At 38.4% G+C, this 16,127-nt stretch overlaps 1 protein-coding gene across 1 annotated transcript in view; it reads left to right on the forward strand.

Annotated features, from left to right (window-relative positions):
- Window positions 1–9,534: 9,534 nt before the first annotated feature.
- Window positions 9,535–16,127, forward strand: part of LOC140228021 (uncharacterized) — a 30,317-nt gene continuing 23,724 nt past the window's right edge. Inside the window, exons 1-4 of the mRNA XM_072308417.1 lie at window positions 9,535–9,579; window positions 11,630–11,739; window positions 12,862–13,055; window positions 13,532–13,719. Coding sequence (XP_072164518.1) covers window positions 11,670–11,739; window positions 12,862–13,055; window positions 13,532–13,719 — 452 coding nt within the window. The 5' untranslated portion in view covers window positions 9,535–9,579; window positions 11,630–11,669. The remainder of the gene's footprint in view (window positions 9,580–11,629; window positions 11,740–12,861; window positions 13,056–13,531; window positions 13,720–16,127) is intronic.

Below are 16,127 nucleotides of genomic sequence, written 5' to 3' on the forward strand. Positions count from 1 at the left end.
TCTAAAATATTGCATAAGATGTACAAATTGATGGATTAGTCTCAAAGACATGCCCTTGAATAAGCAGAATGGTTAATAGTGTATATTTCATTATTCAAAATAAGATGCAAAATTGCAAAATTGCAAAGTTCACAAATGATAAATTGGTATCAAAGACAAAATTAAGGTTCCATGCAATTAGCTCACAAATGCCTCAATCTATTGTACAGTATGTATGCCACGCACAAAAATATAAATGTACTGGTAGCCAGAGAGGTTTACTCCTGGAGTTAAGTTGTTACCATCCCAGTGTTTCAGCCTTCACAAGAAGTAATACATTCCAAACCCCAGAGTTTCAGCAGAGTTTTAGTCTGCATGGTCTTCACAAGAAGTTACAACTGTACATGGAATGTACATTCCAAAGCAAAATATCAAAGCATGATTGAATGCCACCTTGTTTCATCTGAAAAAAATCAACAAAAAAAAGTTGGGCTTTTACATAAGTACATAGACACTGATAAATACACATAACACAGCACAGCAGGTCAACAATCTCAGCGGAAAAACTTTTTTTTTTGGTTTAATTCAAATGAGTGCCAAACTTGTTTTTTTAAAGCCATACTGGTGTATAGGCCCATATTGTACATACACGTGTAGAATTAACTAGTACAATAGTGTATGTATGTACATTGACCGACAAGTCTGTCTAATTCCGCGAAAAACTTCTCATTTATAATGACATTTGCTGAGTCAGTTTTAAAACTGACCCAGCAAATGTCATCATTATAAATGAGAAGTTTTTCGCACTGACCCAGCAAATGTCATCATTATAAATGAGAAGTTTTTCGCACTGACCCAGCAAATGTCATCATTATAAATGAGAAGTTTTTCGCAGAATTAGACAGACTTGTCGGTCAAGTATGTACAATACAATATGTTTTCTTTTTTCATTTTGTAGAGAGGGTGTACGAAATGAACTCTGCCTGTGTAAATTTAATGTGTTAGATATTTGCAGTACAATTTCACATCAATACAGACATGTAAATTCTAAACTTACAGAAAAGAAACGATATTGTTAAACAACATTAACAAAAACAAACAAACAAACAAACCCACAAAGTTTGCACTTTTTGTCTTTTATGTAAACCTTTATCATGTTTATGATACTGTTGCAGACAGCCAATCTCATTAACCCGGTTGCCAGGAATATTGTATACGAGGGTGATTTTGTACCAGGCAGTAAACAAAGTTTGCCCCCGCGATCCAGGACAGGAGTTTACCCGTATGCCCGGTACCCCAATCCTATCTTGATCGAGAGTGCAGAGAGGAGAATGACGTTTGCGCCAAGAAAATGTTTAGCTTTATCACACTCCGGGAAAACGTAACAAATGATTCTGATGAGTATTCAGTATTTTGTTGTGATGCAACCACAAATTATCACTCTTACCGTAGTGGATTTCCTGTCGTTTGTGGTAACTCTCTCTCCTCTAATCCCTATCCTTTGCAGTTCTGTCGCAAGACCCTACCGAAGATATCGCGAAGATAGGCCACTGATGATGGCAATAACAATGCGACGATGATGCATTCGCATACTATGTTCATTCACCAAGCTGGAGAGAGCGAGCACCAAATCACAAGTGCTCAAACGCGTGTAAAATGATCTACCCATACATAACAGTTACAGCAGAATTCACCTGGCGTTGGAATAATGGTACGGGTACGGGTAAGGTTGTCGCGGTCCACGTCCTATTGTTTGGTGTAGGTAGATGGCGCTAACACAAAAAGTACGAGTGGAGCAGGGAGGTTTGTCTCACCTCCCTGAGTGGAGTAAAGAAGGCTTTCGATGGAGTCCACGAGTACAGTCGTACAAATCGTATACGTGTAGTAGTAGTAGTTAACATTTTTAATCCCTAATTGTGTGTTGTTGTATTTTAACTCGTATTCTGCTAACCAATGACACTTATGAAAACATTATCTTACCTGGTCTGATTCGACTGTCCTCAGATGTTTCTTAGCAATTGATTCCTTCACAATTTTAGAAAGAAATATGCCAAGGTAACAAGGAAAACATGTACAGCCTCCATTGTTGTCACAGTTAGATATATCCGCTGATTCAAAAGGAGAAGATATGTACATATTGTGCCCTCGATCTAGCTGTGGGTGATATATTAGCAAGCAATCAGACGCGAAGATATCGACTACGCAACAGTGCAAAGCGCGTATATCGGAAATATTTTTAGTTGGCATACTAGATCGACGTCACAGAGGAGGGTATCGTGAGGAAACTGCTCTAAGTATGCAAATAATACTTTGCCTCGAGAGTCAAAACCAAAAAGCAGATGTGGCTCAAAAAAAGAAAGAAAAAAGTACTATTCACCGACGGGGACGCAGCCCGAAGTGAATTGTACATTCGGAGACACCAAGGCCCATATAAGCTCGAAATTAGGCAGAATATAGCGTATATAGTTGTGTTACATTTTGGAACAAAAATGTAAACATAATCATAGGAAAGTATGTGAGGCGAGAAGTCGTGTGGTGGATGCGATGTTGCGGAGGGATCCTACAGTGACCGTATTTGGAAAAAGCAGCGCACGATGTCAGAATTGCTTCGTGATGTCACAATATTGCTTCGTTGAAAATTGTTACATTAGTAACAGAGTGACATACTAAGCAGCGCGCGATGTCAGAATTGCTTTGTGATGTCACAATTAATTGCTTTGTTCGACATTATTACATTTTCACAGAAGTAGCGCGCGATGTCAGAATTGTTTTGTGATGTCACAACTGCTTTGTTAGAAATAAATTATAGTTACGTTTCACAGAGTGACATACGAAGCAGCGCGCGCGATGTCAGAATTGGTTTGTGATGTCACAATTGATTGCTTTGTTCGACATTGTTACATTTCACAGATAAATAAAGACATACGAAGCATGCAGCGCGCGATGTCAATTGTTTTGTGATATCACAATTAATTGCTTTGTTCGAAATTGTTATATTTCACAGATAAATAAAGATATACGAAGCAGCGCGCGATGTCAGAATTGCTTTGTGATGTCACAATTGCTTTGAGATATCATTTCAAGACTATTTGGAAAAAGACGTAAGCGGTGTATCATTTTCCAAATGGTATACTAGTACAACGGAGTATCAAACAGGTCAACATTAAAATACTACTACACGTAGTTGTTGAAAAACGCATAATTACGTGAGGATCTTCTAATCAATCACTAACAGATTATTCTTTTTTATCCAAAATACAATAATCCCTAAAATTCCTATTAATTATGGCTTTGCATGCTTTAGTAGTAAACTGGAGCCTTGTAAAGGTTATGATATCTCAAATACAGTCAAACCTGTTTGACCTGTATGGTGGTCACGCAGTAACTGAATACTGGAGAATAAACATCTCATAATTACAAAGATTAATTTAGGCTCCTCAAACACATTATACACACATGAACAGGCACATCAACACACTTATAGGCTATTTTGAACTCAGACGATTCCATTTATGTTACACCGTTCAGTTATCCAATTCCGACAATCGGACCTCATCATAGATTGTTTCGCTTGATACATCGGGAAACGTACGGGGAGGGGGGGGGGGGGAGGGGGAGAAGGAGAGATGCCATTTGAGGTCAATGTTTCATTGACTCCTTCTATCCAGGTCTTTCTGAGTCTGCCCCTGGCCTTATATCCTAATATACCTTGCGTTATACTCTCTGCATGGGAGGTGGTATTTTAAAAATGATAATAATTGTCATTACACTTCAGGAAATTGTATTTGATCTTCCTCATTATCTGTAAAGTTACTATCTTTATACTGTCAACTCTGATACCATCATAATGAGTGCATTCAGGGTCCTTGTATAACTGCCGATAGCCCGATACAATATGGGTCCTAAATCTGCATCATTATATTTTCTCATTGCTTGAAATGCCTGTTCAGTGCATATTAATCCATCGTTTAATGATAATAATAGTAGACATTTTTAGAGCGCCTTTTCCACTGGATACAAATGAGATACTATGAGATGTCATCCCTGGTCGCCATTTTACGGGAATTGATGGTACAGTACCACGTGTCGTCATGTTTGAGAGTTGCATTGTACAGTTGTATATCGGAGGCGAAGGGTTAACGCATGAGATCGGATGCGCATTATTTTTCTCCTTTGCTCGTAGACTTAGGGAGAGGGGCAAATGAGTGGCTTAATTTGTTACTTTACTTTGTATGCCAGGTTGCAAGGAAGTCATCCAAGGACGACGCGGCTGACTGTACGTAGTGTCATCTGTCAAGGACCACTCAACCGCTTAAAGTTTCGCTGGAAAACCATCTCACTGAATAAAGTTTGCTAGTCAACGCGATTCAATGGGTAGCTTAATTGGTTCACCAGATTTCAAACACGCCCACTTAATTACCCAATGATGAAGCATCTGAAATAATGGAAACACAAAACAAATCATTAGAAGCAGATGAAAGCAACGTCGTTGCATGGCTTCTGAAAAGGTCCAATTCTTTCATGGAAATATCCTTAATTCCGTTCCGTTGATTGACATTCGCTTTGCCCTACATATGACACGTTATGAATGCTGGCGTCATCGAAGCGGAGAAAATATATGACACAGGAAAGGAGGAAAGGTATAAAATGTGTGAAATGGAGGACAGTGGGTACAGAAGCAGCCGAGCACAGTAATTACCAGGACCATCCGACCCAGGAGCAGAAGGAAACAGGTAAGGACGAATTTAATCACCGTTTTACGCTTTTTAAAGATGATAAATGTTTGTAAGATTCAATGCGATACCCGCGCTTTCTCACAATGTTTATCAGCACAATGGAATATTTTGTGTGGGCCCTGTGTTCCAGTTATTTGAAATAGGCATCTCTAGTACAAAAAGAAGAGAGAAGATGATGATAATAATTATCTTTGCAACAGACAGGCCAGGAAACATCAACAACAACAAAAAATAGATATAAGGTTTCTCCTTCTGTCGCATCGTCCGTCCTTTTGAGATTTTGTATGTCTCTCAGTGGCATAATTATGTCCGGGTATACCCCAATGTGATTATCAGCGTAATCTAAACGAATTGCGCCATCTAGTGCATAATTTTGTTTCACTCATCACTCACCATACAAACATTTTCATAATTCATTCTCCAGTGTTTTGGGCCGATTGCTGGTGTTAATACGCTGGTGTAAAATGTCCATAATTTATTTTTTTCGCATTCCAATGCATTTTGGTGTCAGTGTGAAGAACTATCTGTAATTATATTTCTTGTTTTTATTGTAAACATATCATTTCAATTCAACACGGAAATTACCACTTCCGATTAGAAGATAGATGAATACATACGTTGATTGACCGGCTAAATAGAACCTCATCAGAAGTAAATGCATGCATGTTGTATAATAATCCAATTTAAGCAAATTTCATTGCACTGCAATTGGGACCTACTATTAAATCAGCTAGCTCTGAAATTGCCGCATGATACTTCTTTATTCCTTCACCCTATAATGTAAGGTAACGTTCTTGTGTCATTAAATTGCAGTTTTCTTCATCGCATCTTTGCTCAGCAAAAGTTATTGTGGTGTGTTTGTACATGATTTCGATGTAATTTCCTTGAACATTTTAGAAATAAAAAAAAATGCAAAAAAATAACATTCCATGATGTCATGACATGAGAGAGACGACTATCATTATCTATTGTTTCTCATTCCAGACGAGAGAAAACATGAAGACCTTATACCTCATCCTCGCACTCGCAGTCGTTGTCGCCTCCGTTGTCGCTGTGGAGGAAGACGACTTCGATCTCTTCGAGATGCTGGAGAAGCGATCGCCGGAGGAAGGTGATCTCCTGGAGGAAATGGCGTACGGCAGCGAGCCCATGGTCAAGCGTGGACGATTCAAATGTACGTAGACCTTAGATGCATATGAATCTCGTAAACATCTGTAGAGTGTGCTGTAATATTTTGTATGAACTTGTTACATCTTCTTTGGCGTCGACATACATTTGCCAGATCATACAAAATCCAGGGCTCACAAAGATGAACGAAGTCCCTCATAGAGATTTACGTTGTATAAAACCCAGAGCTTTTTAAAGTTTATTGTGTACCAAGTATGGTACTGACCAACAGACAAATTTCTTTCACAGTGACTTTAAGTATTAATTTCTCAGGTTCTTTAAGGTAATGCATTCTGCTCAAACTCTATTTAGAGGGCATGTTACGCTTTTGCAATAAGACCAAATAAGGATTGTTTCACAAATCCATGTCGAATATCACAATGTATTCACTTTTGATACAACATTGCACACACAAAAAAAGGACTTAACCAACTTTCATTATTCCACCGACCTTTTTAATACATTTTAACCCATTTAATGCAGCATGGTGCATGATGTGGTTTAGAAATGGTCTGTGTGAGACCTGTATGGGCGGAGCTTCTGTAGTCACATGAAAATTATAGTGTTTTTATCACGTAGGCCACAAATCAGACATTCGACTTCTCCAGAACACAGAATAATAATCAAACTGATCAAATACTGAGCTGACCCGCTGGTAATTAATCTCCACAAATGACCACTAAGCATAGGGAGACACTTGATAAAGAAGAACCGAATGCATGTTGCTATGACGTCACGTTTACCCATAATATTCATCCATCATGAAAAAGATAGGATGAATAATGATTGCTCTGCAAGTTTCTTGTTTCTTAGTTTAAAAAAAAAAGAGGAATCAGAGATGACTAATACTTTGCACTGAGCTTTCATATCCCTCAGAGCAGTTTATTCAATTTGTTCTCATGCACTGTCTTGTGAAAATTCCCACAAAGCTATTAATGGTCATGTGATCTTCGCTGCTGACTGAGATAATGTACTTTAAAGTGCAATCCCGTATGAGTGATGCCCAATATAGCTATAATACACAGAGAAAGGCGCACGAGCATCATGTTGGACCCCTTGTTGTATCAATGTTATGTACCATCAGTTTGTTTAGTCTGTTAGATTATTATTTATCCTATGTTTGAATTGAATTGAATTGAAATAATAAAGCAATTTCTTTTTTTCTTGATAAAAAAAAGTAAACAAGAACCATAGATGCCTAACACTTTGCAATGTTGATAATGTGTACTCCTCATCAGACTGCCAGAACAAGCGTGGAGACAACTGCGTCTGCGACAGGAAATTCAGGAGAAACAGCAGGAGGCGTTACGTCAACTGTGTTCCAGCAAACAAGGGCACACCAGTCTAGAACGGTTCTACTACCTCAGTCTGCTCAGGATGCTGCGTTATTAGGTACTCGTGAGTATGGGAGTCACTTTTTTTTTTCTCAGTGATGCTTTTTATTCACTTCCATTCAAATAAGAGTAGGAATTAAATTTGGTTAATAACACAGGAACTAATGTGATCCACACATTATTATACGCACGCACAAAAATACGCACCTTCACATACACACAGACGTCGCTTCGGACTGATTCAGCATCTTTGCTGTATTATTAATGTCTGCACAGTGGTAAAATCTTTAAACAAAATAATCTCATAAGTAAAAGAAATTGCTATATATTCAATTTAGAAAGCATTTTAAAGTGCTGTCGAGTACTAGTATACGTTTTAATATCAAAGAACTTTGTAACTGTACTCCGGCTTGCGTGATCACCACTGATTGACCATTTTTCACGATTATTCTTTCCCTTTTTTCCTGCCACATTTACAGGAGTCACTGGTTTTACTGGTACTTCGTGATAGCAACGTATGATTATCGGACCAACGACCGTTTCAGAGACTGGAGACGTTGATGCTGCATCTAGTACAGAAAATATTTGAGATTGGAAAAGATTTTTGACGTGTGAAAACTGCCTTAATCGTTAAGACATACAAAACTCATGTGTTGGCCATCCATGCATTTACTCAATAAAGAAGGAATATTTTGAAAACTTGAAACCTTGTCGTGGTACAGCGCGATCTCATTTCATATGGCTTTCTCTAGTAGTATTTGATGTTTCAATGGGTGTTTGCTATGCGTGGATGTGCAGCTGACGAACGAGCAAGATTTATGAGAGAGATACATCTGATGTGACAGAGCCGTGTGCCATTACAACATACAATCCAACCAGGGAGATGGGGAAAAAACGACTTGTTAAGAGCGACGTGTGTTATATTTATGCATACGTGTTTCGTTGTACTCGTGTATCTGAAATATGACAAGAAAATAAAAAAGTGAAGGAAAAAGAAAATCAGGAAAGAATGAGATTCAAAAGCGAGTAATACTGTAAGGTGTGTCAGTAAGAGTGAGCGTGTCTATGTGAGTGAGAGATGGAGGGGGGGGGGCAGGGTGGAAAAGATGTCAAAGTAAAGAGGAAGACTTAGTTGAACTTGAGGCTATAAGGGGTCATCCCACTAGACCAACACCCATGAGTCATACAACCAACGAGTTAGACATTGACAACAGGTCCATGAGTCATATAGCTCACGAGTCATAGGCCTATAGCCCATGAGTTCGACACTAAGCAAATAAAGCCAATGAGTTCGAAACTAGGTAAAAAAGCCCACGAGTTCGACAGATACAACACGGATGTGTCGGTCTCGTGGGCCTTGTTAGCTTGGTGTCGAACTATATATGGGCTGTATGACTCGTGAGCTGTATGACTCGTGAGCTTTATAACTCATGGGCTGTATGACTAGTGAACTGTATGACTCGTGGGCTGTATGACTCGTGGATGTCGGTCTCGTGACGTGCACCCTACGTACATAATACCACATTGTAATGTATGTCTCTGACAGAGAGCACCTGCTAGGAGAATGGTAGGACCCAACACAACGCACGCATTACATACAAATTATGCACAAGTATTAATTGCAAGCGAGAGGCACAATAACAACATTTTGAAAACCAAGTTTGCTACATTATTTTTGTTCATAACTTTTCAAAATCATTCTGTGTTTATTGTTTCACAAATAAATGAATACTTTGCTTCATCAACATGACTATGCATGTTTAAAGAAAGTCCGAAGAAAGAAAGTGAAAATAAAGCCTTTTACATTTTAATCTGAGAAGAGAAACATGGTCGAATATCATGATCATAATGACGATAATGATGATACTACTTCCAAGGAGGTACATGGCGAGCCTAGTACACTCTTGTTACTGATATTACTACTACTACTACTACTGCAGATAATAATGATAATGATGATGATGATGATGATAATAATAATAATAATAATAATAATAATAATAACAATAATAATAATGATAATAATAGTAATAATAATGAATATATGTACCAGTGATAATGGCATTACAAATGAAAACACCTATCACTGAAGAAAAACTAGGAGAAAGAAAGCGATAAAAAGCAAAATTAATGTATTTTATACAGCCGCTTCCTCATCTCTGCACAGAAAAGTTGAGAGTTGATTGTGAATTCGTCCAAAATCAGTGCGCCCTCTGTTGATTTCAAAATTCCCCAACAATAACAGTGGATCGTCGAAAGAGCTCAGAGTGAGCTAGCTGAGAGCGGATAATTTAAAAATTGGTAAATCTCAGCTCAGAGAGTGAAGAGCGCTGCATCACATCCAAGTTATGAAATGTGCACACGTAAGCTTTACCGTTTTAAACTTCGTCACTTACAGATAGATATTCTTTGTGCCTGTGTTTTTACTGCATTAAAAGTACGTCGGTTATCAGTTGCCTTTATGGATTAATTCAGACGTTTTATTTACATGGTTTGCTTCGGCTGCGAAAGCGGCCTCGAGTGTCTTAACTGACACAGAATTACACATATGGGACCATTACAATATCATTATCGTTCCGTGGGTATGAAGACGCCCAAAACCCAGGTGTTGACAGATAACGGGCTAGAATTAAACATTTTCCCAAGAACACGCAGGTTATTTACCAATGAATGTGGCAGTGTATTCAATTCGTAGATTGGTTCAGAAATCCATAAATACGGCACATTAGATAGGCTGCCTATCACAAACGGTCTTTGGTCTTGGACTATATCTAGATCTATAAGAATCAAACCCGTTAGAATTCTATATATTATAAGATGGCTAAGTAATTTCCAGCTTGCTGATTGGTCAAAGTGTACCACGTGATCATTCGCGAAAAGTGTCTATCCCTGCACGCCCGTGGGATTTTCGCGCACCCAAATTGTCTAATCCACGGTTGAAATTTTCGCGGTGTTCAAATTTTCGCGCAACCAGAAACTAGCGCGACCCGGCCAAGCACGAAAAATTAGTCACGCGAAAATATCCACTTTTACAGTATTCAACACAAGCTGGGATGGGGTAATCTCGGGGAAAGCCTAACGTTACTCTGGGCCATTTTCCAACGGTGAGTACAATTTCAAAATCTTTGATATTGGATTTATTTCATTATTTCTTTCTCATACAAGGTATATTCACCTCGCGTTTGAAATTACTTAGCCATCTTATAAAAGGAATAACGCATTTTCTCGTCGTTGTTCAGCGATATGCAGTGCACTCGAGGTTTCTTCTTCGCATGCACACTCCACACTCGCCTCCGGCTCGTGTGGAGTGCGCATGCTCAGAAGAAACCTCTCGTGCATGCACTGCATACTCGCTAAACAACTCCGCGGCATGCGTTATTCCTATACTCTACGTTAACGTTAACCGTTTAACATGGTTAGGCCTAACGTTACGTGTAAACTTACGGTGTTGAAAAAAAAAAAAAAATTCAATTTACAAAATGGACGGGCCGCGTGTGGCCGGGCTATTCTATTAAAGCCAATTAATGTATGGCATAGCCATAGGCATACCATATACAGAGCCAGTAAACTATACACAGCCCACTCGCTGTACGTACGTAGTTCGCATAGCGTATAAACAGCGTCTGGTCGGGCTAATATACAGCCAGAATGTATGTGTGCCATGCGTAAATGGAGGACCATGAGGACAGTTGATTATGAATCTTATAATGCTTTAAATGAATGCAGGAAACATTCTTCATTGTCATTTTATTATATTCTAATATTACGGTACTGATTACTTGCGTTGACGTTGATGTGGGTTTTTTTTTTTCACAACCTTATGGGATAGTTTTGGAAAAGGTATGTCATACAAATGATGCATATGCAAATATATTAATTAACAGTTACATATTTTTGTTACAGCAACTTGTAGAAAGCTAAACATCCCAGTTTAGCTTTCTTTGAATATGACTTCAAATATGAGCTGTTGCAGGGATTATCCTTTCAAGGTTCAAGGCGACCTGCACTCAGTTCGAGTTCAGGAATTTCACTTCCACAGAAAACCCAAGGAGACATTTCAGCCTTGGTTTTACAAACCATCACTGATAGTTGCATTAATGTTAATATTCATAGAATTGTTTTGCAAGTGCACATCTGTCACTCTGTGCAACTGTAATTAATTATCATTGACATCTAGTTCTAGATATATGTGTGACGTGCAAGTTGTAAGCATTTCCTGATGGAATGTTAGCAGTTTCCTGTTTACCAGCTCAATCAACTTGTAGAGCTTGAGCAGGAAGAGGACAACATGTAGCCTACAAGCTGCATAGCTCTGTGAACGCTTGTGTAAAATATATTACAAAGTTCAAAGATTGAAGTCTTGAAGGACCATACTTTGCAACACTTGTTATGTCTTATGATCTCTACCTGCAGAGTTACCAGTGAACAAGGGTGTAGAATTTGTGAGCAAATCATGGACGGTGATCTAGAGAAGAACTTCAAGGGAATCTCTCTCACTGGAGAACACAAACAACCCCTGAAAGGTAGATCTATGGTTTGTGAACATTTTTTTGATGCCCAACATGCCCCAGAAGCTTTAAAATCTAGTCCCATACACAGATGTTTTCCTTCATTTTTCAGATTTATTGGGTACAAAGTATGTTTATAATATGTTTGTATGCTTATTTTTACGACAATAAAAATGAGATATTATTTTGTTCATCTAAGTACAGTTCTGTAGTCCCACCATGCCTTGGTGCTGTTAAAGACCTTTCAATCTACAAAGAAGAGACAAGAAATTGTGATTTAACTGTGTGAATTATGGTCCTGCCATAGTGAGATATATATAGAGAGAGACACGCACACGGAGATGCTATCTATCATTCTCTTGCTCTTACTTTGGTAGAATGACAATTCACATGGGATTCAGTACAGTGGGCATTGCTATCATTTGTGATCTATTGGTTAATATTACTATTCATCACATATGCAATTACTTTGAAACTTCTAAATCAAGTGATTTTGGAGAAAATAGAAAAGTTCTGATTCATTTAAAATCAAGTTTTCATATTTCAAATACTCCATATCAAAAATCTGGTGTCAGAACTTGTTTTGAATTGTGAAATGATTGAAATTTCCCAGGGTATCCTTTGCCAAGGCAGGTCAGAATTCCTGCCTGAAATGGGAATAAATGAAGTCATGTTATGAAGAGTTTTTTAGAGCGGGGATGAAATCTGTGTAAAATCATTGCTTCAAATTTCAGCTCAAGATTCAGAGGAAGATGCATTACTATAGTTATGCCATAACTATTGTTTTTCAAACATCTACAGAATTGTTGTCTATTGATATTCAAAATTTCATAGTCCTGATAAAATATTACCATGTTAACAGAAATGACAGTTTGACAAGTAATGCTCTCAAACCTCTCTTCAGTGATCTAATTTCTTCATGTTAATAAGCAAGTTTTCAAAGACAAAATTGCCACAAATTTCATATTTAATGATTTAACTTGCACAGTTCTCTGGGCCTTTAGTAATTTGATTCCAATTCTGCAAATTGATAAATTTGCTCATTCAGCCATAAAGAATTGAGCCAATCTCCAGCACAGTACTCACCTTGCACTGAAACTTACTCTCTTTTGCTTTCATCTCTTCTGTTGTCATAAGAAATCCAACACGAGAACTGTGGCAGTCATGCTGGACAGGCCTCGGAGGAGGACCAGGCCAAGGTGGCCGTCTTGATGAAGAAGGCGCGGAAAGCAGTAGAAGAGGGCCATCCCAGGGCTGCTCTGGAGATTCTGCAGCAGGCTGCCAAGATTCAGCCAACTGAGAAGGTTCAGAAGAGGATAGCAAAACTTGAGGTAGATGGGAATTCTCTTCTGGGAATTTTTGTCTGTTTTTTTTTTTTTTTTTTTTTCATCATTTACTTCTTCAGCTGATCAATTCTGTTTAAGAATGGGAGTTCATTACTTGCTTCAGTTTGCAATGGTTATCAAAATGTGTTTCAGTGGATACTACAGTGCATTCCCATTATAATGAACACGCTTATAGCAAATTTTGTTACATTGAAGTGAAAACTCAGATCTCAAAATGATCCATACATCTTTATTACTTTATCTCTTTGGCTATTCTGAGGCCAGTCCTGAGGTCTCCGTTATAATGAGAATGGCGTGTATTCCTGTATTTTATTTTCTTTGTGATTAAAATCATAGATTGATTGAGTGCATACAAACATTACATGGAGGAGCAGTAATCAAAATTCACTGAGATTTGTCCCCAGAATTAGAGGTAAACTAGCCTCAAAATGAACCATGCAATCTTTTCATCTTCCGCCAAGGCCTACCTCGCTGAGAACGGGTCCGAGGACGATGAGGAAGAGGATGATAACATGGTCCATGTGGGCAAGGGGTTCTATGTCTACAAGGACCTCTATGACAAGCTCTACGACTACCAGAGGGACTCCCTGCTCTGGTTCTGGAGACTCCACCGCAAGCAGAAGGGAGGCATACTGGGTGACGACATGGGGTGAGTTTGAGAAAGTTTCCTGAGGAAAGACTTTAACATTTTTTTTTTCCAGGAAAATCTCAGTCACAGTCTCTCTGTTATCAAATTTTATAATTGACTACAGTTATGTATGCAATCTCAGAGCCACCCAAGTCTATCTGATTCTGCCAGAGAGAACCTGAAAAATTAGTTTTCTCTCCATGTTCTGACAAGAGATTACAGCTTGCCAGATTTGTGAACTTATCTAGTTTTGTTCTCTGAGATGCATGTATCACTTGAATATCTCCCAGAGCTTGATGTGTATATCATTGTTGGCTGACCTACAATCTCTTCAAATGAAAGCAAACTTCCCTGTTGTAATGATGATTATTTAAATGATAGAACTTTACACACACAGCTTATAGTGTCTACTGGTTAGGGAATCATTTGATCTAGCAAAAAAACAAAAAACAAAAAACAAAACAAAAAAAAAAACATACACCCAAACATGCCAAAACCAGGGCTGCACACTAACCCATTTTTTCTGCCGGTCCGACATGTCTCTGTCGGACCGGTAGATGCCCCATTTTACCATTTTTTACCGGTCCGAACAGAAAACTTACCGGTCAACAACGGCAACCTAAAAAAAAAACATTAAATTACTTGCAAACTTATTTTCTTGTTTTTATGGACGTACCCCCCCCCCCCCATGTACATTTTACTGATTAATGTCTTTTTAAACTTGAATTATTTATTGCACAAGAAATAAAAAAATGAGAAAAAAATAGAATGTTTGTTCGTGAATTACGGTGTAAAATGATAATGAAAAAAAAAAATCAGATTGTATCATGCGTTTGTGACTTTTTCTAGACATCGGCGCACGAACTTGCTGCATAACCGTGATTTAATGAATTATTTTAGCTGTGATATTTTCTGATGCACGAGCTACAAGGGGTTCTTTATTTTTCTTTCGACACTCTCTTCGCATTTGTGCATGCGTTCTGAAAGGTACACGACATGCAGGGCCGAATTCGCAATCCTCTTTGCGCCCATTTCTACTTCAAATATCAGCGGGATTGTGACGATTTCATGAATTACTTCGGCTGTAACATTTTATGATGCACGCGCCAAAAGGGGTGAAAATGTGTCCTTTATTTTTTTGCCGATATAAACTCTTCGAATTTCGTAAGTGCGTTCTTAAAAGATGTACCACACCGCCGAATTCATGATACTTTTTGCGCCTATATTTCTACCTCAAATATCAGCGGGATTGTGACGATTTCATGAATTACTTCGGCTGTAATCTTTTATGATTCACGCGCCAAAAGGGGTTGAAAATGTGTCCTTTTATTTTTTCCCGATAAACTCTTCGAATTTCGTAAGTGCGTTCTTAAAAGATGTTCCACACCGCCGAATTCATGATACTTTTTGCGCCTATATTTCTACCTCAAATATCAGCGGGATTGTGACGATTTCATGAATTACTTCGGCTGTAATCTTTTATGATTCACGCGCCAAAAGGGGTTGAAAATGTGTCCTTTTATTTTTTCCCGATAAACTCTTCGAATTTCGTAAGTGCGTTCTTAAAAGATGTTCAACACCGCCGAATTCATGATACTTTTTGCGCCTATTTCTACCTCAAACAAATTATCAGCGGAATTGTGGCAATTTCATGAATTATTTCGGGTGTAACTTTTTGTGATCTCATGCACGCACCAGCTAAAATGGTTGAAAATGCGTTCTTTATTTTTCTCCCCACAATCTCTTCGCATTCCGTACATAAAGATATACGACACAGCCGAATTCACGATCCTTTTTGCGCCTATTTCTACCTCAAATATCAGCGGGATTGCGATGATTTCATGAATAACTTCGGCTGTATTCTTTCATGATGAACGCGCCAAAAGGGGTTGAAAATGTGTCCTTTATTTTTTCCCGATAAACTCTTCGAATTTCGTAAGTGCGTTCTTAAAAGATGTATGTGTACCACACAGCCGAATTCATGATACTTTTTGCGCCTATTTCTACCTCAAATATCAGCGGGATTGTGACGATTTCATGAATTATTTCGGCTGTAATCTTTTATGATTCACGCGCCAAAAGGGGTTGAAAATGTGTCCTTTTATCTTCTCCCGATAAACTCTTCGAATTCGTAAGTGCGTTCTTAAAAGATGTTCCACACAGCCGAATTCATGATACTTTTTGCGCCTATTTCTACCTCTAATATCAGCGGGATTGTGACGATTTCATGAATTATTTCGGCTGTAATCTTTTATGATTCACGCGCCAAAAGGGGTTGAAAATGTGTCCTTTTATCTTCTCCCGATAAACTCTTCGAATTCGTAAGTGCGTTCTTAAAAGATGTTCCACACCGCCGAATTCATGATACTTTTTGCGCCTATTTCTACCTCAAATATCAGCGGGATTGCGATGATTTCATGAATTACTTC

The sequence above is a fragment of the Diadema setosum genome, chromosome 4 (assembly GCF_964275005.1).
Source record: "Diadema setosum chromosome 4, eeDiaSeto1, whole genome shotgun sequence".
NCBI classification, from domain to species: Eukaryota; Metazoa; Echinodermata; class Echinoidea; order Diadematoida; family Diadematidae; genus Diadema; species Diadema setosum.